The sequence below is a fragment of the Camarhynchus parvulus genome, chromosome 11, assembly GCF_901933205.1.
Source record: "Camarhynchus parvulus chromosome 11, STF_HiC, whole genome shotgun sequence".
Lineage (NCBI taxonomy): Eukaryota > Metazoa > Chordata > Aves > Passeriformes > Thraupidae > Camarhynchus > Camarhynchus parvulus.
In genome coordinates, this window is record NC_044581.1 from 3,127,610 (window position 1) to 3,153,012 (window position 25,403).

General features: G+C 46.5%; 1 protein-coding gene across 1 annotated transcript in view; it reads right to left on the bottom strand.

Moving 5' to 3' along the window:
* Nucleotides 1-861: 861 nt before the first annotated feature.
* CRISPLD2 (cysteine rich secretory protein LCCL domain containing 2) overlaps nt 862-25,403 on the bottom strand; it is a 28,072-nt gene continuing 3,530 nt past the window's right edge. Inside the window, exons 2-15 of the mRNA XM_030955886.1 lie at nt 23,737-24,050; nt 18,271-18,389; nt 16,007-16,139; nt 15,793-15,908; nt 14,393-14,493; nt 13,575-13,733; nt 12,202-12,262; nt 11,403-11,469; nt 10,313-10,443; nt 10,126-10,169; nt 9,141-9,213; nt 8,411-8,486; nt 3,987-4,120; nt 862-2,034 (exon numbers count right to left, since the gene is read on the bottom strand). Coding sequence (XP_030811746.1) covers nt 1,980-2,034; nt 3,987-4,120; nt 8,411-8,486; nt 9,141-9,213; nt 10,126-10,169; nt 10,313-10,443; nt 11,403-11,469; nt 12,202-12,262; nt 13,575-13,733; nt 14,393-14,493; nt 15,793-15,908; nt 16,007-16,139; nt 18,271-18,389; nt 23,737-23,979 — 1,512 coding nt within the window. The 5' untranslated portion in view covers nt 23,980-24,050 and the 3' untranslated portion in view covers nt 862-1,979. The remainder of the gene's footprint in view (nt 2,035-3,986; nt 4,121-8,410; nt 8,487-9,140; nt 9,214-10,125; nt 10,170-10,312; nt 10,444-11,402; nt 11,470-12,201; nt 12,263-13,574; nt 13,734-14,392; nt 14,494-15,792; nt 15,909-16,006; nt 16,140-18,270; nt 18,390-23,736; nt 24,051-25,403) is intronic.

The window sequence follows — 25,403 nt, forward strand, 5'->3', positions numbered from 1 at the left end:
CCAGCGCTTCACAGCGGGCAGAAACCGGGGAGCTTCTCCTCACTGCCAACATCTCAAATGCTCCCAACCAGCAGCTTTTCTAGGATATGTTCCAGCTGGTTTTAACATCAATTTATTTAGTAAGAAAAGGAAATGGTTCAGTTTTCCTATCTAAAGTCAATACTGTACACCTTGGACGACAATACTACATAAACAAAGATGACATGAAGGCTCACTACTCTCTATCCACCCCAAAAGTGGCTTTTCTGTGCAGCATTTTTGGAGACAGTGAAATGCAGCTCCAATTTCAGGTTTTACAAAAGGTTTCTTTCCAAATTCAGATTTTATGGAGAAATAAATCCCAGTGGTGGGACAAACTGAGTGATAAATGTCACTTAAATGCCATTTCCTTGCTGATTTCATGGTGTTTACAGAATTAAAGAAGAATTTAATCGTATAAATGCTTATGTCTGTCTAGATTAAACCAAACATGTTCTGGGCCTAAGAGCAGCTGTGAAACATCTGCCAAACAGAGGGAAATATTTTCCCATTTGTTATCCAATATTACAATTCAGTTATTGAACGGAAGGACTGCGCATTTACAAGAACTGAAGAACCACTGTTGGCTTTGTCTGCTCATGACTGATGAAGTTACTGCACGTGTGTGTATCAAAAACCCACCAGATTTGTGTTTAGACCAATCATAAAAATTCATTTCCAATATGCAGCAGAGAATGTCCTCCTGCCTTAAAAAAGCAGCTCATGCTGAGCCCTTCTCTTGGCTTTGAAATGAATTTGAGTGCATGTCAAGACAAAAATATCAAAATATGGGATAACACCATTACAACACCTTATTAGTTTTGCAAAACCCACCATCCTGGATATCAAATACTCACGGGTACAGCATTGTGTTGGCTTCACAATTGGAAATTCCTGGAAAAATTAATCTACCCCAATTTATGCTGCACCTTTAAAGTCTCAGAACTGCACACACCACAAGGAGCTTCACAAAGGGAAAGTGAACCTGTTTCCTACAGATGCAACCATTCCTAGCAGAAATAAGATTAATTTTATCACTACTCAACTACTATAAAACAACCAGCACTGCTGTATAAACCAATACACTGCATTTAACTGAAGTTATGGCATGAAGTATAGGATGAGATGTGCCAGCACAGGAGCCCCAATTCTCTGACTGCTCAGAGGTTGCCAAAATACCTGGGAGTGTTTGACCAGCAAACACCAAACCTGCTCTTTGGATGATCTGGTGGCCTCATTTTCTGCAGTGAGGATCTCTGCCACCGTTTTACACCCTGCTCCAGGCCCATAAAACCTCAATTTTGGCTGCCAAGAACATCCCCAAACCCCATCACTTGAGGTATCCAGCAGCCTCACACAGATGCTGCACGTCACCTCAGTGGGAAAACACCACTTTTTATGCTTTTTTGCACAGAAACTATCCAACATGCACAAAATCACTCTGCCAAAGCCCATCCTCTCCCCAGACAATGCAATTTTTCAATGAGTTTCTCATTTCAAAGTGTCCAGAGCGCCTGGACAGCCGCTCACTCCCGAGTCTGCTCATCCTCACGCCCATCCCAGGAGAAGCTTCACACCCTAAAAACACCATGCAGGGCCAGGCTGAGATCCCTGAATCTGCTGCACATGGAGCCACCACCATCCTGTGTAGCAACACCTCTGGTAAAACGAAACCTTGAACAGTTTATGGTCGCTGAATGCCCCTAGAGAAACAAAAAACACGAGACAAAAAAGATACAACGCTGCACGGGTGCGATGAGATGCCAACAGCTGAGTCAGAACCTGGGGTCTTTTTTTGGGGTTTTTTCTTTTTTTTTTTCCCCCTTTTCTTTTGGAATTCCCTGAAGGAGATGGGCAAGGAGGGTACGGGCAGAGCTGATGCCGTTCAGAGGAGCTTTTGGCGTCTCTGGAGATCAACAGAGAGCTCTCCCAAAGGAACCTGCACCTTCCCTGGGGGTCTTTTACTGCTTCACAGCAAAGATTCGGAAGGCATTCCCATCTGAAGGGTTCTTCAAGCTGGAGACAAAGAAAAAAAGAAAAGAAAACCAACATGGAATGAATCAAGTGAACACGACACAGACCCAAACAGGCAGCTCTGAATTTCTCCTATCTCTTTCCTACCAGGAGCAGGAGAAAGACAAAGGATGAAAAAGAAGTGGCACAAATCCATGGTTGCGACTTTTTTTTATGTTTTTAATCTAAATCTGTAGTGCTAATGCCAAAAAAAGGAGCTGGAAGACAACAGGCTCTCTTACAGCCCTAGCTTTTATCCAAGGAACACTGTGCTCCCTTCTGCAGAGATTCAGGCGTAAAGAGGAATATGTTTTCCTAACAAAACCGTTGTCAAATAGGCTGGCAGCTTCCCAGGGCCTGTCTGGCTTGGCTCCTAGTGCTGGGAGTGGGAATGGCCCCATCAGCTCATGTTAAATGACAATAAATACAGATATTCCTTTTCAACCTGCAGAGGTGTCCCCAGCTGCTCTGACTCTGAGCTGCTTGGGGTGGATGTGTGCATGGGGAAAGGGGGTGTTTCTATTCCCAGGTCCTACAGCACTGAAAAAACCCAGGAAAAATACAAAATTTCATATTCCCACAAGATAAACATTGCAACAAGTGTAAGGACGCAGTAAATCCCAAAGGAAGACTTTTCCCATACCTGTTTGGGTGTGTATCTTTACCCAAGGTTATTTCCAGTGTCCTAAAGGGTGAGGGTTCACCTTAATCTTGGAAAAGCTGTTTCACTGTCTGGTGGATCTCACAGCATGAGGCTGCTCCTTATTGCTGAGTGTAAATAACACTTTCCAAATGTTCATCCCCACTGTGAGAAGGTCTCTGGTTTCCCTCACCCTTCAGATCAGCACTGGCTGCTCACATTGCACATCCCTGAGAGTGAAGGGATTTATTCTTAGCTAGGGCACAGTTTGCCATCCCAGTAAAAAGTTGTCTTTGAGTATGAAAGATAAGTGAAAGCGAGACTGAGATAAAAATAATTCAAAGGAATAGGAGGTTTTTCACCTAAATCCAATTTATCAATTTGGAAAATGCTGACCCTGGTAATCTATATTAAAACCCCCATATTTAAGAGCTACAGCTTTCATGACTTAGTCTGCTTTTATTTCTTGAGATGCTCCAAAGCATTCTGGAATATCCACTGTTAGAATAAAAGCAGAAAACTTGATAGAATTTCTTATGCTCTTTATAAAAGAACTGCACAGAGCAGACAGAGTTAGCAGTGACCAAAACCTCCCTAACTGTGGGAAATTCTGTACTTGGGAAGATAGCCCTGAGAAATCAGTGCCATCACACCAATATCTGAAAAAACACATAACAGATTGAAAGAGAAGGCTCAAATTAGGAAGGACTGGATGAGCTGTGACTGGATTGTTGTGGTCATGAGGAGCTGCAGGATTTTGGGAGCACAGATTTGCAATTGGTCACTGAAACCAGCATGGCTGACCCTAGAGAAACTACAATAAATACCTACAAGAGTGGCAAATTCATCCTCAAAAAGTGTTTGATCATGTCTCAAGAGGTTAATTTAGTTCTTTCAAAGAGAATAGAGGACATAAATCAACAAATAGAAATGAATGTCTCACCCAGAATTGAATGGAAATCCAAATTACGAAATCCAAATTACAAATCCAAATCGCGACCTGGGCTGAGAACTGAAAATACCTGTGCTTACCTCCTGATGTGCCAAACACACAGCAAAACGTATTAACATGGACTTGTGCTGTGACAAAATCTAACAAGGTTTGCTTAACAACATTTCACAGCAGCCTGAGCACAGCTCCTGGCTGGGGGAGGAAGGAGCAGGACAACACGCTCCATTTGCTTGGCTGTCACAACTCACAGTGACACTGGGAAGTCACTTCTTCCCAAGCCCGTCGAGCTGGTATCTGCTGACTTTCCCAGGCAGCTGAAAACACTGGAAAAGAAGAGGGAAGTGCAAAGGAGGGAGATCCCACCTGTCTGACTGGACGCCGTTCCTTAAGGAGCCCACGTAGGTTTTCTTCTTCTCTACAGGCATCACGTCCACAAAGCCTCCTCTTTCATCTGAAATGACCCCTGCGTGCACTGCAGTTTTGCAGATACTGGAGCTCTGAAAAATATTTAATTGTTTTGACTTATGCACTGTCTATATTTTATTTATGAAGACTTATCAATTCCATCAACACCAAGAGAAACAGGGAGTAGACAAAGGAACAGTTATGAAACAGCTTTGTCCCTCTTTTGGACAAACTAGGGACTAGATCTTGCAGGTATGTCATAATCCCTGGGTGAAATAAGATCCACCATCACCACAGAGGAGAAACAGATTTTCCATTGTTCTGAGGTGGAGCTGCACCTGTGAGATCATCAAAGAATCATGGAATGGTTTGGGTTGGAAAGGACCTTAAAGCTCACACACCTTCCACTGTCCCAGGCTGCTCCGAGCTGGCCTTGGACATTTCCACAGCTTCCCTGGAAAACCTGTGCCAGGGCCTGCCCACCCTCACAGGGAACAATTCCTTCCCAACGTCCAGTCTAAAGCCACACTTCTTCACCTTATCCAGGGCCAAGAGTGAACTGAGGACAACTTTCCAGCCAGTGCCTCTTGGGACTGCCCCAGAGAAACCCCTGAGGTGAAACTCTGTGCTAATGACAGCAAAGGTTATTCACAGTTTCTTGGAAAGTAAATGCTTCTCCTGAATGAAGGTAAATGATCACTAATTATCTGGGGCAGCTCACATCCTTCTTTCTAGGAATGACAGAAGGGCTGCCCCCTTTGTCGGGTGTAGTTTTTGGATGGGCATTACCCCATAAAACACCAAATGTGGAGGGAGATTACACTTCTGGAAAGACCAAAGCTTCTCTGTTGCACATCCCAGATGTGCAGTCAGAAGAGCTGGAGGAACACAAACCAGCAACAACTGATGACTAAGTCCCCAAAACATCCAGAAAAAGGGAGCAAAAGCACAGAAGGCTGAGGGATAGTGTAAACTTGGCCATCAGCTCTCTGCAGGGTTTACATACAGCAAGCTGGAAGAACAGAAAGGAAAAACCAACTCTGCACAGCAGAACTGCAGCAGGTGAAAATCCCAAGCCCAGAAGTGCCCTGATTGCTAAAAATCCAAGTACCACAAAAGCAGTGCCAAGTGCAACTGTTCCCGTTGCGTAAGTGGGATGCAGCCCATGCTGCCTCCCTGCCACAGCCATATATGGCAGCTCTTGTCCCCTATATATATATTTATCACTTTGGATGGCCTATCTCTTGGCAGCTCTCAGAGTTTTGAGTGCTAGTTTGGTATTTTGCTTCTATATATGGTCAATGGAGCAAGAGAATGCTGTGTTTGGAAGTTATGCAGTGAATTTGCCCTAATATGCGGTGGGAAATCTATAAATCTAAAACTGGCTCATAAAATTAAACTGTCCTGGATCAATTTGCAGCACTCTCCACTGGGAGACATCCTGAACAATGTTCTTTTCAAAGCATTCCTGTTATTTTTTTTTTCCAGGACTTGCTGTTCCGCCGCTCACTCAAAGCTCTGACCAACAGATTTACCCCAAACCTCCTCTTATCACTCTGTTGGATTACAGCCCTCTCATGTCCCAGGCCACGCTGTGCTTTGATTAATTAATTGCAGAGCTTTTGGAAGATGAGTTATTACAAGAATAAGGCCTTCCCTTCCAGGTCCAGGAATACAGCAGCATGGGCAATAAAACAGTTTTCCATGGTGAAGCCCCTTGGGATGCTCTGGAGACCAATTCCTGATGAAATGAGCCCCAGGGCACACACCATAAAATGACAACACACTTTATAGTGGGTCATTAACAATAATCTCTGACTATGAGCTTAATCACCCAGAATTTCCTCACTAGTGTGACTGGTTAAATCACTAAGTTCATATCTCCTGAGAGCTGACTCCCAACTCAGTTTGCTCTGGTGACAAACTCCTGCCTCTGTGCAGGCCATCCATCCATCCATCCATCCATCCATCCATCCATCCATCCATCCATCCATCATCCATCTATCCCTCCATCCATCATCCATCCATCCATCCACCCATCCGTCCATCCACCCCTCCATCTATCCATCCCTCCATCCATCCACACCTCCTCCTCCATCCAATCACTGCACAACTGTAGATAAAGCCTTATCTCAAAAGTTGGGCAGCTGTTCTCTTTCCTGGCCCCACAGGGCTCCTGGGCAGGGATGGGGATGGGTTTCCCCTGCAGGATTATGTCACACCAGGAGCCAGGCAGAGTGACAAATGACAGAGTCTCGTGGAAGTCAAAAGCTCTTTTACAACCTCCATAAAGATCCCTGGCTGTTCCCACAGCTCCGGGTTGGACAGGGCTTGGAGCACCCTGGTCTAAGGAAAATGTCCCTGCCCATGGCAGGGGGTGGAACTGGATGAACTTTGAGGTCCCTTCCAACCCAAACCATTCCATGGCTCTAGGATCACCCCAGAGCCAGGTCTGTCCACTTTTACCATTGCATGTTTCTTGCATTTTGTTCATTTACCCCAAAATTTAAGTCTCCTCTAGGTCCCTATTCCACAGCCTTACTCATTTCCTCACAAACAATTCCCTGAACTGCTTTTTAAAGCAAAATGCAGAGTGGAAGTGGGGATAAATGTTTCATTGTGTTTTAGATAGTTTATTTAAGAAGACTGATTTGGAGCCTAGGTGCCTCCAGGGCCATGAAGGTGCCACACCAGACGTGAAGTTGGCTCCCCAAAGCCCTCCCAGATGACCAGCACTTGTCTCATCCATCTCATTGCCTGCATTAATGACTCCTCAGCAGTGGGTTTGGGTTAATTCCCAGCACCCTGCACAGGCCTTTCTCCCTGGGAAAAGCCTTTCCCCAAATTCTCCTTGCTTGGTGTGGTTATTTCTCTTCTCCACTTCTCATTCTGAACATTCCCAGAATCCCCACCTCTCCCTTTGCAGCACCATTCAGAGTCACCTCAAACTCTTTGTCTCACCTGCTTTGCCACCAACCTCAATTCTTTCCTGCCACCTCCACATCACCCTGCTAGCGCAGCAGTCCGAAAAACAGGTTAACCAAACCCTCGAGGAAGTGGCCAAATACTTTTGTATTACTCTTGCTTTTTGTTTTTCTCCCAAGCCACCATGCATGCCCCCATTTCTGAAACAATACCCAGGAGGGAGAGTAGGAAATGGGTTCATTAAAGGACACTAATCCCTTTGCGTCAGTGCAGTGCCAGCCTGGGATGCTGCTCCTCACCTAATTCCTTTGTAATCACAGGCCCTGTTCAGGGCTGATCTGAGGGAGGTTTGTCCTCTGTAAAAAAGAGAAAACTATTTCCCATTTCCTGCAGGTGGGAGCATGCAGGAGGCAGGTACTGCAGGGAGGCAGCTGCTCCGTGGATTTGCCTGTAAGCTAGTCCAGGATAACCTGTTTGTGCAGCTCTTCCTTCAAAAAAATTGGTCTTGAGCAAAATTAAAAATAGTGTGGGGTTTGTTTTTTTTTTTTTTGAAATTGCTTTCTAAATTGCTTCTCCAAATTACTGTATGATTCCTGCAGCATGGATTTTCTCAGCAGTCTGCAAAGCTCCAGGGTGACCTGAAGATAGGGGTCCACAACCTGCTGGCTGCTTTCCCCAGGTTTTCTAAACCAGGATCCTACAGGCTACAGGGGCAGCCAGGGAGCTGGCATTCCTGAACACAGGCCCGATGGAAAACAGAAAATGAGGAAAAAAACCAAAATAACCAGACACCCACAAATGGAAAAACATTGAGACCCAGTTTTTAGAGGCCTAATGGTAAGAGATTTCAAGAAAATGACTCTGCTGAGTTTTAGCATCAAGTCTCTGCTCATCCCTTTGAACAAAAACAAGCCCATAAAACCAGCTCACACACTTTCTTTCTTTCCACTGCTCTGAGCTCCGTCCTGGCTGCTCAGAAGCTGTCATCTCCCAGAAAGAGGAGGAAAGGGGAGAGAGAGGTCTTTTTCTGTCAACTCTATCATGAGATAGGATGGAATAAAAGCCCTTTAGTGCTCACCTACAAATCCCAAAATGCTTCAAACAAATGCAACCGTTATGTCACAGCCAGAACCCAAAGGCTTGGGGAGGTTAAGGGACGTGACCAAATCTCAAGGGCCATGACCAATTCTTTAGGAAGGAGTCAATGCTGGAGAGTAGAAGAACTCACCAAACCCAACTCAAGGAGTTGTGGAGTGACACATCCAAGTCCTTCCAAATTAATCAGTGTATGGAGACCAAAAGGGTTCTCCAAGCCTGCTGACCCCATCTTTCACCCCCTTTTGCCCATCCCAACATGGAATAACCACAAGAGAGTTTGAGTTTGCCCCCTGAACCCCAGGGTGAGCCCAGCTGTGGGGCAGGGCAGTCAGGATGTGCAGGGAGAAGTCTGGACTCACATCGGCGTAGACGTTGGTGCCAAACACGGGCGCCCAGTACGACGGCTCGTCCTTGCAGTGGGCAGGGCAGTAAATCCTGGAAAACAATGAATTCAGATTGATTCTCCAGAGCAGGGCTGCACAGGAAGGCCAGCTGCATTCCTGGGAGATTTCGAGTGCCTGCATCTGGTCTGCAGGTGGCAACAGTGAATTTGATTATTCGCTCCCCTCAGATGACATTTGGTTGCTGCTGCAGAGGATTTGGACCAGAAGAAGAGGGGTTGTTCTTTTATGACCTTTCAAGGGGGACTACCTGTATTTTTGCACATAAATCTCTGCATGTGTTTGTGCCCTCCTGCCCTGTCACTTACTCCTGCACAGTTTCCAGAACAAACTTCTTCCGTGTTTTAAGGAGGAAAGGAAAACCACATCCAAAACCCAGCAAATGCAGAAGCAAAAGGACAAGGAGTGTGCAGTTGCACACTCACACATGAGAGTGTGCTGGGACAGGATTGTGCAGCCTGGCTGATATGTTACTGAAGCCATCCAAAAACATGAAGTGAATTTTCTACAGTGATGCCGAGAAAAGCGTGGTGGCAGGAGGAAACGCACCACCCCCAACCCCCTCCTCCAGTTCAACCAGCATGATCAGCTCTTCTCCCAGCAGCCCTCAAATTCAGGGCCCCCAGCACCTCTGTTAAGCTGCCCCTCCCTTAGGACAGAGGTTTTTAACCCAACAGATTTGCGTTACCTTGGGCAGTGGCTCGCTGGCTTTTTGAAGTGGCACAGCTCAGCTACTGTGGTGTAACAATCCAGAGTCTGTGCTGCCAAGATAAACGTGGAAAGGCAAATTATTAGACCCAAAAGCTCAGGCTGCTCCAGAAAACGCAAGTCAGAGCCACACAATGCATTAGGTGGGACCTTTGAGCACCAAGAGAAAAGCTGCTCCAGCAGCAGGATCCCAGGATGGGGCTGACCAGCTTTCCAGCAGGAATCCTGGAGATTCTTAAGGCCACTACAGTGTGGCCTTGAAAAGGTCGCAGCTTTCAGAAGAGACAGGCAGCTGATCCACAACACCTGGGTTTGTTACAGCTCCAGATGTGGAGCCCAAATATCCTGACACCTACAGCTCTCCCTGAGAGGGGCTCGGGTGGATCTCATCAAAAGGATGGTTCTGCACTGGAGGAATTCTTCAAAGATAATCAGAAAGTGGGAATTGTTTAAAAAGCAGAGCAGTGTTTATTTGTATGCCCATCAGAAATGTGATGACTCAGTGTTAGAAACTAATTTCACATGTATTGTGTTTTTCATTACCTTACTACACTAGGACATTAGCCACGATTTTTTTTTCAGTTTTTGTAAGAGTTGACAATTGACAGAAGCTTTTAAAGATGGATGGCTCAACTCCCATCCCTTCACTATCAGCAGCTGCAGTCTGGACCCCACCATGATCCATCAACAGGAGATGCTGCTGGAATTGGCCCATTTTCACCTATTTCTCTACCTTCCCCCCAGGAAAATGAGGTGGTTGGTGGTGGAATTGCCCAGGGTGGGCGGGCTGTCACTCTGAGGTTCTGATCACCCTAGACCACCACTCCAGGGTTTGGCTGTGGCTCAGAACCATTTGACACAACCACTGAAAATGAAGAAGAGCCCTGAAAGGAATGATGTTTTCAAGTCCCCCATAAAACCCCAGCAACAATATTTTTTTCCCCCCTTCAACATTTAAAACTTACTTGTGACTTTGGAAACCATGAATGCATTTGAAGGTTTGCTTTTCCTGTAAAACAAGCAAACAAAAAAATATTAAAAAAATAAGCAGAGTAGAATTATTTGGACCACTATGTCTACATGAGAGCAACAATGACTGAATATTTGCTTGTATTTAAAGGTAATACCAAGAGTTTTTGGTGAGGGCGGTACCTGAATGACTCCACACCATTCCTGGTGGACTTCACAAAAGCAGGTGTCCTCCCTTTCCTGGTGATATCCACCAGCCCTCCTTTGTTGTCCAGGATTCCATAGTGGATTGCAGCACGACATATGCTGGAGGACTGACAAGAGATAAATAGATTTGAAATGAATCAAATCAAATAAATCTCATTCACAGAGCAACGCTGCCCAACTGCTACGTGAAAAACAGAGGAGAAATGAAACCACCACCAGAGCACCAAGTGGAAAATAAGCTGAGTACACTGCTTTGGAATCTGGTTGTTAAATCTTCCTCTTCCAATACAGATTCTTTTATTACTATTATTTTAAGCACTGCCTGGTTGAATGGCAAGATTTTTTTTTTTAATAACAAAACCATACATTTAAATACAATTTAGAGGAAAAGCAGTGTTGGAAGTGAGCGACCAGTCTGAAATATTTCCAGCTCTCGAGAAAATATTCAAACCCAAAATATTTCTGCTGACGCCACTTGGAGGGGTTGGGTGTCTGCAATCACAGAATTTCCAGGGCAAAGACACATCAGGGGTGATGCAGTCACGCACCAACAGTTGGAACAGGGAAAGAAAACCTGATTTTTCCCAAAAAAACCCTTTAATCTTCCAACTTCCTTCACCCCAAAAAGCAGTTTTGACGGGAAAATGGTGCTATGATTTATTTATAAATTATCTTGCTAGTTTAAGATCAAGCAAATCAGCCCAAAATATTATTTAGTTACAAAATGGAAGTGTTTTTTATATAAAGTTTCTGTTCAGTTGACAGGAGCAAAGAGATCTGTGTAGGAGCTGCCTATTGGTGCTCGTCCCTCACTTTCTATGGGTGTCCAATTAAGGACAATTCCTCACAAAATCACATGTGGAACCACTTTGCCTCCCCAGAGCCTGTCCCTTTTTTCAACAGCAAGACGAGGAAAATACAGATAATCTTTATTAGCACCATTTTACAGCACCACAACCGGAGAGTACGAAAAGCCAAATTACAGCAGAATGGCTGGCACTTCCCATTTCTGTCATTCCCACTGCCTCCCACAAATTACATCCAGGAGCTATTAAAAGGTACTTACACTTTCATAATAAAATGTTCCAAAGATCTTTCCCTTACTGTACAAGCAGCCAGCTGGGCACAAATACCTAGTAAAGATATTTATCTTTGAGGGTGGCGAAAAACAATTCAAGAAAAACAGACTTTGACTCTATTTCGCTTAATGGGCATTCCATTCATTTCATGTAGTTCTCCTGTTTTAAAAACAAGATTGCAAAATAGCTACTTTTTTAAACCAGTTACTCCACCCTCCTTAAGAGCCCGACCAATATTTAGGCTCTGTGGATTTGGTTTTTCTCCAAGTGATAAACTGTCCTGTTCTCTGCAGAAACCTTAACCAGAAGTTCTGGACTGGCTGGGAGGGGACAAGCCATGAATTATTGGTCTGCCTTGGGCAGCAGTGGAATGCATGAAAAAGGCTCGAAAAATGACTCTGCTGAAATTTATTAAATTATTTTGGACACCTGAAACTGTGGGTCATCATGGCTGAGTAAAATTATCCAAATCACCCTATTGCCAGGCTTGGCTTGAAATAAGAGAAATTTAGGGGATTTTTTTGGTTGGGTTTTGGGGCTTTTCCTAAAGAGATCTACCTAGAGAGTCACAAAAAATATATAGTGCAACCTATCCTATGTTTGAATAATATTTAGCAATAAAACATAAATATTTATTTAAAATATTTAGCAATAAAATTTTTAATAAATATTTTTAAATTTTTAATAAAATATTTACTTTATATATAATAAAATATTCCGTTTATTTAATAAAATATTTCTTTAATTTTCCCCTCAGCACTCCAAGAAGTATCAACAAAACCCAACCTGTTGCACGTTGAGCCTCTGCATTTGTCTCTCATCTTGGTTTCACAGGTAATGACTTGTGCTAGGGAGGAAAAAAATCAAATAAATACATTTTTTTAAAAAGGAAATTGCTCAGCCTGCTCTTGAGCTGCAGAAATGAGCAACACATCTTTCCTGGAGGTCTTTGGTGCAGTAAGATAAAATCAGATTTCATCCAGCCTGGAGCAGTCGGTGCCTCTTTAGCCCTTCACCTGAGACAGGTGTCTGTGGAATATCAGCAAGGAAGATGCCGCTGACAGCTGAAGGCTTTGATTTACAGCCCGAGGTCTGCACTCAGAGCTCTCCTTCTCCTTTTAATTACAGACTCTCCAGATGCTGGCTGATAAACTTGAAAAGGGCCTTCTGGCTTGCCCCACCTTGTTTTCTTTAAAAAAATTGTCTTTTAATTAACAGCGGTTGGAAAACAACCCAGGAAGCACCAGCAGCTCCACAAACAACTTCAGAAATATTCCCCAGCAAGAAATAGAGAGGAAACAAGCCATAAACCCCAGAAAAGTTGTGAAGAAGGGTAAGCGCTGAGTGTAGAGTTTCTTAAAGGTGAAATAAAACCAATATTTCTTAAATGTATTGCTGATTGAGGGGACTTTTGGTACATTGATATTTTATTGAGATCAGGACTGCTGGAGTCAGTCAGAGGAGGTCATGGGGATGCTCTGAGAGCTGGAGCCAGGCTGGGAGAGCTGGGGGTGCTCACCTGGAGAGGAGAAGCGCCAGGGAGAGCTCAGAGCCCCCAAAGGGGCTCCAGGAGAGCTGGAGAGGGACTGGGGACAAGGATGGAGGGACAGGACACAGGGAATGGCTCCCACTGCCAGAGGGCACGGATGGATGGGAGATTGGGAAGGAATTCCTGGCTGGGATGGTGGTGAGGGGCTGGGATGGAATTCCCAGAGCAGCTGTGGCTGCCCCTGGATCCCTGGCAGTGCCCAAGGCCAGGCTGGACAGGGCTTGGAACAATCTGGAATAGTGGAAGTTGTCCCTGCCCATGGCAGGGGGTGGGACTGGATGGGCTTTAAGGTCCCTTCCAAACCAAACCATTGTGGGATTCTCTGAAATGACTGAAACAAACGCAGGATTTTTGCAGATCGATGTGCAGAAGGTACAAGTTGTTTTTGAGAGCTTTGCTCACCACTTCTACCAGCTTTCTGCGCAGCTGAAATGTTCACACAGTGAATTTTCACACAGATCACCTTTCCTCCGCTCAAACATCCTCCCAGTTTCTTTGTCCCCTGAGCCTCCTCATCACTTCCCACAGCTTTTCCCACTGAGGTGCTACAAAACCCATAGGAAAAAGAAAGAAAAAGAGAAAAAGAAAAAGAGAAAGGCCTGTGTCTTACTCATGTAGGATTCTGGGGTGATTTTCTTGGCCTTGATGGTTTTGCTGGGTTTGTTTTCTGGAAGGTGGAACTGCACCGGCTTCTGCTCCGCCACCTGCGGGATCTCCACCTCATTGGTCTCGTCTGTCTCAGCAATGATGGGATCTTCATAACGGTGATCTTGGCAGAAAAGGGGATGCAAAATAATCACAGTGTGCTCCCACTGGTGGGCAAGTCAGGTTCATGTTCACTGGGGATGGTTTAGTTGGACAAGGATCTGCTTTTAAGCAGCTGGGAGATCAGAAATGCCCATTGCAGGCAGCCAGGACACCCCTCCCCTGCTCCTCTGCGCATGAAGCAGCATTTACAGCACCTCACAATAAAGATTTGAAGGGATCCCCACTAATTAGTGAAAAAAAAGTGCAGTTGTTCCTTCCTCTGTTTCCCACTGAGCTCTTTCCTCTGGAGGAAAACTCAAATTACCTGAAGGGCTCATATTCCATCAGGGCATCCCCCTCCTTCTCCCTGCCGCAGCCCACCTGCACCCTGGGGTCCTCCTTCAAACCCCACAAGATAAAAAATGAGAAATGTATGGTGGCAGCAAAATAAACCTCAGTTTGGGCAAGTCTCTAGGGAATCCCTCTGTTTTCAAAGAGCCCACCTCTCTGGGATTCTTGCTTTCAGTGGCTGACGATTTCCCACGTTCCCCAACATCGGAATATTGAAGACGGCTAATTAAGAAGGGCATGAAGCTGTGGCTGGCTCCAATTAGAAGCTTCCACAGGTTTGCTCCAGCCTTGCCCCCCACCCCAGAGGTGCCCCAAGCCCCCAGCAGGTACCTTTGTAGCAGAGATTGTTCTGGCAGCTCCCCCCATAGCTCGGAGGGCACTCGGAGCAGGGACGGCCAGTCTTGTACGGAGCTTCTCCAATCCAGTTGCCCCTGGGAGCACGGGAGGAATGAGCACCCATCAGACACGCAAATACCCTCCCAAGCCTCCAAACCCACACCCAGCATCCTGGCCTAGAGCAAATAAATAAAGGCTAAACAACCAGCCTTGTAGGAAAGGTGTTCCTCCTCGTTCCATCTCTTAAATGACATTTTTTAGGGGTTTGCTAAATCGTGTGCCATATTGCTTTTATATTACATTCCAATGTCAACACCAGGGTCTTATGTAAACAGAAATAAATCAATGGATTACTGCATTTTGCTGAAGAAACTCCCCAGAAACAACAGCCCATTTTGGCCTTCTGTCCTGCAGGTTTTAGGGGATGAGGAGGTTGAAGGAGCTGGAGCTAAGCTGTGCCTATAAACTCCTGGGTTATGCTCTTTCAGCTGTCTCCACCTATAAGGCTACATGAGGACAATGTGCACCGGTGCCAGAGAGAAGAGATTAAGCAGAAACTGCAGAAATAGAGTGTTTTTCCATCCAGCAGCTCTGAACGGATGGCTTGTAAATCTCCCAGCCTGCTGAGGGGGCTCTGTGGGAGATGCTCAGGAACAGCAGGTTGTTAAATCCCCCCAAACCAGGAGCAAAATGTGCTCATCTGACCTGGGGAGAGGGGCTTAGAGAACCCACCCAGAGAGCTCTGCCTGGACACACAGCTGCAGCCCCACACTTCTTTTTCCTTTGCATTATTCTGCAGTGATCCCCTGAAGTCAGGTGCTCCCCAAGCCACTCTGTTTGCATACAGAGATTTCCCTATTTTGTTTTGTTTTGAAGTTTTGAATTGCCAAGGGCTTGGAGTGGGAATGTTTCTCCTGTTAGCCATTAAACCAGAAAATCTTAACTGCCATTGCCAGGTAGTAAACTTCTCTTGGATGTAGTAGGCAAGAAATACGATTTTCATTTTGAAATTTCATCAAACCGTCGAGCCGGTGAAATCTTGACTGCTGCAGTTATTTCAGGGTTTTTTTGGCATCCGCCACCACCCCATCCCTTCCCACCCTGTGACAGCAGAGAGCAAGCCTTGCTCAGCAGCCAGCTCCATCCTGGCCATCTCCTGCTCCTCCTTTCCCTTCCCGTGGCAGGCACATCAAAGCTCCAGCCTGGCCCCAGCCTCTCATTCAGTTTTCCAGGCAGCACTCTGTAGCTTTGAACCAGCACAGTGCTGCTGTCGAAAGAAAAAAATTTAAAGCCACAACCACCAGTCTAGACTGCCTGAAATCTCTTCCCCAGAGCTAGTGAAGCCAGCTGCCAGTTTTGGGAGGGCTGGAGAGAGCCCAGCTGCCCTGCCTTACTTGGGGGAGTAGTTGCAGACCAGGTAGACAGCGTTCTCCCAGATCTCTCCCCACACATTCATCTGCTTGCAGACGTTCACAGCACAGCCAATCCTGTTGGTGGTGGCCCAGACTATCTGTAAGGGAAGTGTGGTTATTGAAAATAAGGAAATTACCCCATTCCAGGCAAGGGGGACGTGGGGAGTGTGGGTACAGAGCCCTTGGAGTGCTTTACCTGTGTGTAATGTGTGCACATGGCACCTGTACACCTCTCTGGGCACCACGGGTTGCACTCGTGGGGGTATGGGAATGTGTAATCTTTCACCTCATCATACCAGGACTGCACATGGAAGGCTGGAGATCGATACCTGAGGGGGGAAAAGGCAGCTGGAGTCAGGATGTTCTGGTAGAAGCTTTCAAATTATAAAAAGGAAAAAAAAAAAAAAAAAACAAAAAGACAAAAACAAAACAAAACAAAAAAAAAAAAAAGGTTTTTAAAAATGTTAAAGATGAGAGGTTAGATGGGATATTGGGAAGGAATTGTTCCTGTGAGGGTGCCCAGAGCAGCTGTGGCTGCCCCTGGACCCCTGGCAGTGCCCAAGGCCAGGTTGGACAGCATTTGAGCACCCTGGGACAGTGGAAGGTGTCCCTGCCCATGGCAGGGGAGTTGGAACTGGAAAGATCTTTGAGGTCCCTTCCAACCCAAACTGTTGTGTGTTTCTATGATTTTTTCCCTCAGATCCACAGCCTGACCTGACTCTGTATTATTTATAGGTTTGACATGATCCTCAAGTGCTGCTGACCTGAAATGCCCTCTCACTTTTCCACTCAACTACAAAATAACTTCTAGTCTGGCGGGAGGTTGTGTTTTGAAAGTAAACACAAATTAGGCTTTGCCAAACATCTTAAACCAAAAGCCATCAGGTACCTATTTTACCAGAGGTAAATTTGCTAACTCTGGAGTTAACTCACAGCCAATACTGTAAGAACTTTGAATGTGAGTGGGCTTTTCCTCACCCACATCCCACCAGGAGCTGGTGTGGAGCAGTTGGTGCTCTGCACTCCTATCCTGCCTTTTTTTGGCAGCAATTTTCCGCTGCACCAAGCCCCCTGTACCCTGTGTGTAATCTCTGCCTCAGATATCACAGTCTGAGGCCGTTTGTGCTGTTTGGGGGGCACAGATGGTGTCAAAACTACCTGTACAAACTCACACTCACTTCACACACAGTGATCTGCAAACTGTACCAAACCCACTGCTTTCTGATTGCTTTCAACAGCTCACACCGAGCAAGCTGCCAGAAATCCAGATGATATCATTACCCACTGGAGCTTATCCTTTCAGCCAGCTTTTCATTAAAAATCACTCATTAGGAGTATTTTAAAAACATCCATCTCATGATGTCATGAAGCAAATTCTTTCCGAATCCTATTTTACAGGAGAGGAAATGGAGGCAATCAAGTCGTGGCCCGTTCCTGAAAAAGCTGAGATAAATCTGATTTTTCTTTCCTCTCAGGGACCTCAAAGGGAGCAAGATTGGATCTTCTTCCATCAGGAACCCATGGCCATCCTGAGCACTTGTAGGACAGCCAAGAACAGCAGGATCTTTTGACTTTATTTCCAATGAATTAACCACTCTACTTGCCAAACATTAAAATGGGTCTGATTTTTACATCCGGCTAATTTCACACCAGCAAATTTCCTTTGCTTTCCACCAAGTTCTACCTGATTTACAGCAAAGATAACTGGACTTCCACCCAGGAAATGGGGGGAAAATGCTCAGGGCTTCTGAGCAAGTACAAAATGTTTACTGTGCAAAGCAGGTTTAACTTATAGCAAGCTTAAAACCAAGGACTTCAATACACAAATTTCATCTTGAGATGGAGAGGAAAATACCTTTGGAAGCCTTCATGTCAGCTTTCCTAACTGGGTTAATGACTCTAGTTTAACAACTTGTCCCAGGAATTGGAAAAAAACCTACAAAGTGTTTTCGGTACAGAAAAATCAGGAGCCAGATAAATATTTATGGAAAACACAGCAAGAGAGAATTAAATTCTGAACTGAATCCAGACACAAATTCTGAGCTGAATCCATTGCTCCTGACGAAACTCGGCCTTCAGCTGCATGATGCCAGAACCCCCCCTGAAACAGCAGATTTAGGAGCAAGGGTTCAGGCTTCTGTACCTGTTCTCCTCAAGGAGAAGGATTGACTTTAGGTGTGTTACAGAGGGGCTACCCCCAGATCCAGATGGATGGAGGAGCCCAAATCAGTGCTGGGAAGTCTCAGTGGAAGGTGGCTGCAGGAGTTACCACGATACCCATCCCACTGATCACAATTAATCACAATTAATCACAATTAATCACAATTAATGACCCCCAGCTTTTCTCCCATGTCCCCAGTGCTCCACCAAGCACCAGAGCAAACATTTCCAGCTGTCTCTCTCTAAAGGAGGGCCCACAAATCACCCTTTGCAATGACCCTGGAGCGCCCCAAGCCTTACCTGCCCCAGTGAACTGCCAGGTTCTGCCCAATGGACCTGATGAGGTCGCTGGGCCCATGGTCCCAGATGCACTGCTGAGCCCAGGCGTGTGCTGACCTTTCCAGCTCCTCATCCCAGCTCTGCAGGGGTGGGGAGAGAAAAGAACAGGTCAGTTTTGCATCTCAAACTCGCTAGATCAGGAGATTAAACCAACGGCAGTTAGTGGAGAAAGACTAAAGTACAGACCACCCCCCTATTTCTGGCCTGTCCTGGTGAAGCCACCACATTTCTGTGCTAAAATCACATTTCTCAGCATGTTCCCCTGCCATGAAAGTCCAGGGCACTGCAGGGTTGATGATTTTCCCCAGCTGATGCCATGCGTCTGAGGAAATGCTTCACTCAGCTCATCAGAAAACACACAGACCCACGTGGGAAGACCTCAAGAACACATCCAGACCATCCACGCTAAACCACGAGATATTCTTGGCAGTTGGTCTCCTAATATGTTTTAAAAAATTCAAAATTAAAATTCAAGCTTGGAGATCCCATGATCTCCAGTATAACACACATTTCTGGGATTCCATGATCTCCAACATGACACACATTTCTGGGATTCCATGATCTCCAACATGTCACATATTTCTGGGATCCCATGACCTCCAACATGACACACATTTCTGGGATTCCATGACCTCCAACATGACACATATTTCTAAGATGCCATGATCTCCAGTATAACACACATTTCTGGGTCCTGCAGGAGTTCTGACATGCACTCAGTGCTTTGATGTATTTCAGGATGATTTTTCATCCATTTTCTTTACTGCTGGGATATCTCCAGGCTTTCCCACCAAGTGAGAGCTCCACTACCTCCACCACCACACAGCTGGAGATCTTTGATCCAACATCATAATCAAGCACTGTGGGTCTGAGGCTCTCAGTCTCAGCTCCCCTTCTCCTTCCAGAATAAATGAGAGCCCACCAGTGGATCCAGTCAAATACATCAGAGGTGGCAAGGTCCCAGGGTTTTTTAAGCTTTTTCCACTCTCACTGGAGCAGGCATCACGTTAGAAGTGACAAATCCCATTTCTGAGGGCAGGATGCTGGGGTGAGATCACTGCTCATCGAATATCACAGGGTTGTGAGCCGAAGGAGAGCTCCAGCATGACACAAAGGCAAACAGGAAAGCAGCTCTGCTGGCTCTGCTGCCCAGGAGAGCATTTGTTCTAAAGGCCAGACTCTCTGGGCCCAGCAGCCAGTGCCCTGAATTCATTGTGTAATTACTGACAGCTGCTCTATTCAGAGCAGCCCTTAGAGGATAATTCGTTGGGATTAAAATATTACCACACATTCCTACGAATAAAACCAAAGAGAGGAGAGGTCTTGTAATGTGCATCCAGCCCATCCGCATGCCAGCACGAGACTGTCCTCTTTGGACATTTACCATCACAACCAGCTGCTCTACCCAAGCCCTGTCTCCTCCAGAAGAAAAGCAACTTCTCATCTCCAACATCTCAAAGGACCTGGAGGGCTGCAGGGCATGCAGGCTCTCCAGCACATTTACAAACCATCCAGTGTTCACTCTGGGCATATCTGCACACAGTCTCAGGCAGTTGTAGCTGGGATGGGGAAGGACTGTGCATCCCTGTGTGAGGCAATGGGAAAATGCAGTGTCTCCTGGAGCTTGGTGTGTCTCCACTGTCTCAGTGAGGCAAACATGACCTCATCTCACCGAGCTCGCAGAACAGCTTATCATGAAGCACTCTCAGCAACCCAGATTCCAGCAGCATCCCAGAGCTGCCCCACTCTCACCAGCTTGGCTTTGGACTCAGCAGTGACCCGGCACATTCAGCCTGCAAAACCTCGTGTGAACACAGCTCTGACACAGGGAACAAAACCATTTTCCTTCTCAGCTCTTTGGGAGTGATGGGATCAGACCCACCACACATCCCCAGCCCTCTGCTCGGGCAGCCTCTTGCAGCAGACACGGCTTTTTGTGGTTTCCCACTTTGTGGGCTCAGCAGCCACCGGCCGCAGCTGCCCTCCCATCCAGCACAAAAGCCACAGAAACTCTCCCAAGATGTTCTGCACTCCCAGCTCCTCAGACTTCCTACCCAGCTCTATTCCCTGCAGCCCCGGAGGCGGAGATGTTCCAAATTTCTTAATTTAATGCAGAGACGTCCTGAGCAATGGGCTATTAAATGGGAATTAATGCGAGCGTTCGCGCTGTACCTCCCTTTGATGCCTGCGGATAAAATAAATGAACTCGAACAAAAGACACTTAACAGGTAATTGGGAGGGAGCTCCATCTCTGCACTTTTTGCTGCATGAGGAGAGAAGCTCGTTTCTGCAGGCATCAGATTACAAAGCCATCCCATCTAAATTAGAGCAGTTATTTGCCTCTTGCTTCTCAGACGCGAATGCGGTCAGGAGGCTGGAATTATTTCAGAGCAATAAACATAGAGGGGGAGAAAAAAAAAAAGATATTTCAGACTTTCCCAGCTATACTTGCAAGAATTCTTTATGCCAATATTCAAAGCAGTATCTAGGAAGATGACTGAAGCCAGAGGGGCAACGAGCCTGTGCTCAGCCTCCTTCAGAAGCAGAGGTTGAAAATTTTTTGGGTGTGTGTGATTCCAAGTGGGTTAGCACATGAACTCTCTTTTTTTTTACTCCTGCAAATTTCTGATGGCCTTTCAAAGTGGAATGGACAGTGTATGTGTAAAATACATGCGTGGCATACACACACATCCCACCACAACTTGTAGGTCCAGATTTAATAATGCATCCCACAAGGAGTCTGCTCCCTCAGCCCGAGGAGCCTGCAAACCCAAAGCCAGACACCTGAATTGCAGTGATCAGGTTACTCACTCATTTTCCTCCCCAGCCCAGACTTTCTGCAGTACTGGCAGCTTCCTTCTAAAAGTGGCATCAAGCTCCAGGGCTGACATGTCCTGGCAGAGGTCTGGAGATGCTTTTTGCTAACCCCCACAGAAACACTACCCCATCCTGACAGGGAAAGCCACCACCCTACAGTTGAGAGGAAGGATGCATACCTTATACATGAAAACAAACTGTTTTCCTTCCAGCAATCTGCACTGAGAACAATTTTGCTTTATCCAGCTGTCTCTGGGGCCACCGCAAGAGGAAAGATTTCTGCCTTTCATCACTGCTGAAAGCATCTGACTAAGCCATCTTAAAAGGTCACCATGCCTTGGGATCTATTTTGTCCTTTTTCCTCTGAGTCCGTTCTGTCCTTTTCACTCTGGGACTGTTAACAAGGAGTTTGTTTTGGCCTTGGCACCCACCCACCTCTGTTCAACAGTCCAAATGCACTCTGGAAGTGTCAGTCATGGAGCTGGTAGAGAGGTTAAGGTAATTTTGAACTGGCCCAGCTTTGTCAGGAAGTTGTGCCCTGCTCACTCATTTTCCATTAGCACTGAAACCTGTGCCAGCTTTCAATTAATTACACAGACCCAGCAGCTAAACCGTTTCTTTCTTCATTTTTCAGTCTACTTTGCCTTTATCCCGTATGTATATAAAAATTCTTTTGATCTCCAGATAAGTTACAGGACTCACTGTGCTCTTGCTTTCTCATTAACAGTGTCCAACAACTGAAGTTCATCCAGTAGCAGTTTAATATGGCCCTTTCCTGGAATATATTAGGTCCCATTTCCCTTTTAGACCACTTAAATACGTCAGATATGGAGCTGGGAGAAAGGATTTTCACAAGGGAGTGGTTGGAGGTTGATGGGCAAGAACAAGCTCTACCCACTCATCCACAAATTATCCCAGCACATCTCCAGTGACGCTCCACTCCAGCACCAAAGGGAAAGGGGAAAGTTTATCTATGGTTCTACAGACAGACCATCCTCTTAAACGAGTCCAAATGAGAAATGTCCTCTGCAGGACAAAGGATTAAAGAGAAATTCCCGTTCAGCACATCCCTGGCGTTTCCAAGTCCTACTGGGTAAACACGAGCACATGAAAGGCTGATTATAGCCCTTCCAAGCAGCACCATCTCATACTCAGCTCCTTTCTTCAGAGCACACAAGGCCCTTTCATTTGCCCTCCATCACCCATGAAAACCACTAGAAAAGCTCCCAGAGCAAAGGCAAACACAGAAGTGCAAACAGCGGCCGGGCCAGCCCCAGAGCCAACCTAAACACCTTGGGCTTGCTCCTGCTTTGTGTTTGCCCTCTGGAAATGCATCGAGTGGCCTCTCCTGGCAGTGCTGCCCTGCAGGATAACGCTGAGAAAGGGATGCAATCCCCAGTTCTTAGAAAGGCAAGGGATTTCTGGCAGAACCCAGCCGGTGTGGATGGACCGAGGGACAGCTGTCCTTCCTCCCCCTCCCCTGCCCTCCCTTCTGTTCCCCTTCTCCCTGCAGTCACAGAAGGCAGGATTTTCCATCTGCAGCCCTCACTTCAGCACAGCTGGCCAACAATTTTATATTCCATTTAAGTTTACTTTTCTTTCACCCTTTTAAACACGGTCTTAGCAAGTCGTCCATCATTTGATCCCTCAGCAGGGGCACATGGCTGAAGTCAGACTGGTTTTGATCAGAACTATATTTGCACACTGGGAAAAGGCACACAAAAAGTAATTATTTGCCTACATCATTTTGTGGCCCTGTAATATTTTGATGGCATGGCAAAAATAGCTCAAAGTAGGGTCTCTGGCATCAGGTGAAAAAACAATATTCATGTGAATTGTTGACGGCAAAGGCATATTTCATACTCCTCCAACTTTTAGTTTCTCCCTCTGAAGTGGGAGAATGCATTGACCAAACTTTTATTTTGGTTTCCTGAACTACAAAACCCAACAGCAGTGACCCATCCACCCAGGAACTCCCAAAACCTTTCCAGTTATTCCCAGTGCTTTGCAGATGGAGCCACATTCCTCAGGCCCCGTTTCCCTGTGGGCCTGTGCAGATTCCCAGGAGCATCGTGGAGGTTTGGCTCACATTGTTGAGCTCAGGTGATCAGTGTGTGACTGAGGGCTGGTGCCACCTCCAGCACTGGGTTGGCAACCCAAAAATCACCAGAAGATCCCCTGAGCAGACCGTGGTGTCCCCACAACAGCCTGAAAGCTTTCACAGGGAGAGCAGGGGTTAAACCCTGGGGGAAAATTGCTGTTTTTATGATTTGAAGGTAATGGAAGAACCTGCTGAGGCAGGCTGGGGAATTGCCATCACCGGAGATGCATCCAGGGCTGGGCCAGATGCTCCTTTATGAATAATGGAACCACTTCTGGAACTATGCAGAGGATGGACTGGATGACCCATCAGCAGCCCCTTCCAACCAAAACAGGCCAGGGATCTAAAGCATCCTTCACTCTGGAATCAAAGGCTTCAGGAAACCTCTTGAGAAAAACTTGCTTCAGAGGAAATTTGCTACACCTCTTGCACCACAAGGAAAATTTAAATACAGTTAGGGAAAAAAAATAAAAGTAGTAATAAAGTGATGTATCAGGCTCTAGACTCACCATGTATTCCATGTTAGAGGCCGCTGGATACACCTGACCTCTCAGTTTATTGTGGAGCATCAGTATCTCCTGTCTGTCTGAGAACAAAATGGCTCTCTTGGACCTGGAGTGAGCTTCCCCATGCTGGTACTTGCTCAGGATGCTCTCCAGGTGACTCGAGTTGGGCAAGATAAAGCACTCGGCTGTCTTTGTCAGCAGCAGCACACATCCGAGAGGAATGATCCAGGGCAGGGCAGGGGTCATGCTGCCAGCAGAAGCAGAGATGAAGGTGACGCTGGGTTTTCCTGCAGGGACTCCCGTGGCTCAGTGCAGCTCTGGAATTTGGGGAGAAACAGGCAAGTCAGAGCAGTGCCACAGGAGCTCCCAGTGCATTTGCCCCCCAACAATGAGGTCACGCAGCCCAGATTTGAGCTTGGGAAAGAGTGGTGCTTAAAATTATTGCTCACCCCAAAGGCAGGGAGACCTGAACAGCACCCAAAAGAGGTGGGGACTTTATTACACCAGGGAATTCCACTGATGCTGATTTGGGGGTGAACCCTTCCCAGGCATGCAGGAGGATGCTTTCTGCACCCCTGCTGGAGCTGCCGCCCCACCATGCCCATCAGCTCTGGGTAACCCCAGCTCCATCCCTTCCCAGGCAGGGCAACATTCGGAGCCATCCCCCCAAAAAGCAAAGCCGAGATTCGCTATTTTATAAACAAAAAGGAAAGTAAAATGCCCAGGCAGCCGGATGAGGAGGTCAGGCAGCAGCAAGAGCTGCTCTGAGGCTGCAGCAGAGCAGCTGCCGGGCCGGGTGAGAGCGGCTGCTTTTGGGAAATGTCACGGCGGGATGGAGCAGCGCGGTCCCTGCTGGCACTGACGCAGCCGGGGCTCTCGCTGACGCTTCCCGGGATGTGAGTTATGGAGCAGCGGGAGCAGCCGCCCTCCCCCGGCCAGATTAGGCGTTCCCAGGCACTCGGATGCCGTCAGCACCGCCGGAGTGGTCTTTGGTTGTGGATGCCGTGGGACGGAGAGACAGAAACAGCAAGCGTTTCTCACAGCGGCTTGTGAGGAATTTTAGAGAGTTGGAAAGATGTGATAGCTTGTTGGGAATAAACAATTTGCAAGGGGTGTTTTTCTACTTCGTCTTTCTGTTCTTCTCAAGGACAGTGTGTGAAGAAGATGTTTAGTTTTTGAATAGAACCTATCGTATCACTCTATAAAAACTGCACAGTTCCTTTAAATAAAGTTTTCTTTGTCTTTTCTACAATCCTGCCTCTCGCCTGCTCCTGTGTCAATCTCGGTGCAAGAGTGACATCTGGTCTTTGAGCAGCTTCCTTTAATCCCTGTCCCTTGCTCTACAGTGCTCCTGCTCCACCTGCCATTCCCAAGCACTTCCACCCCTCCTGTGCTCCAATTTAGCAATCCTTGAGCGTCTTGGCTGGTTCTACTTGGATCATCCACAGGAGGCTTTGCAGCACTCACTGAGCCCCTGGAGCAGCATCAATCCATCCAGGGCAAGAAGCATCTCTATGGACAGAGCAAGCACAGGATCTCCCTGCTTGGGGTTAATTTTTGGGAGAAAGCTTCCCCACCCCTGTCTCCGGCACGAGGTGAGGATCTGGTTTTGACAGCGCTGCTGAAAGCCACGCTGAAAGCACTCCTCTGCATAGGCAGGAAACAACCCC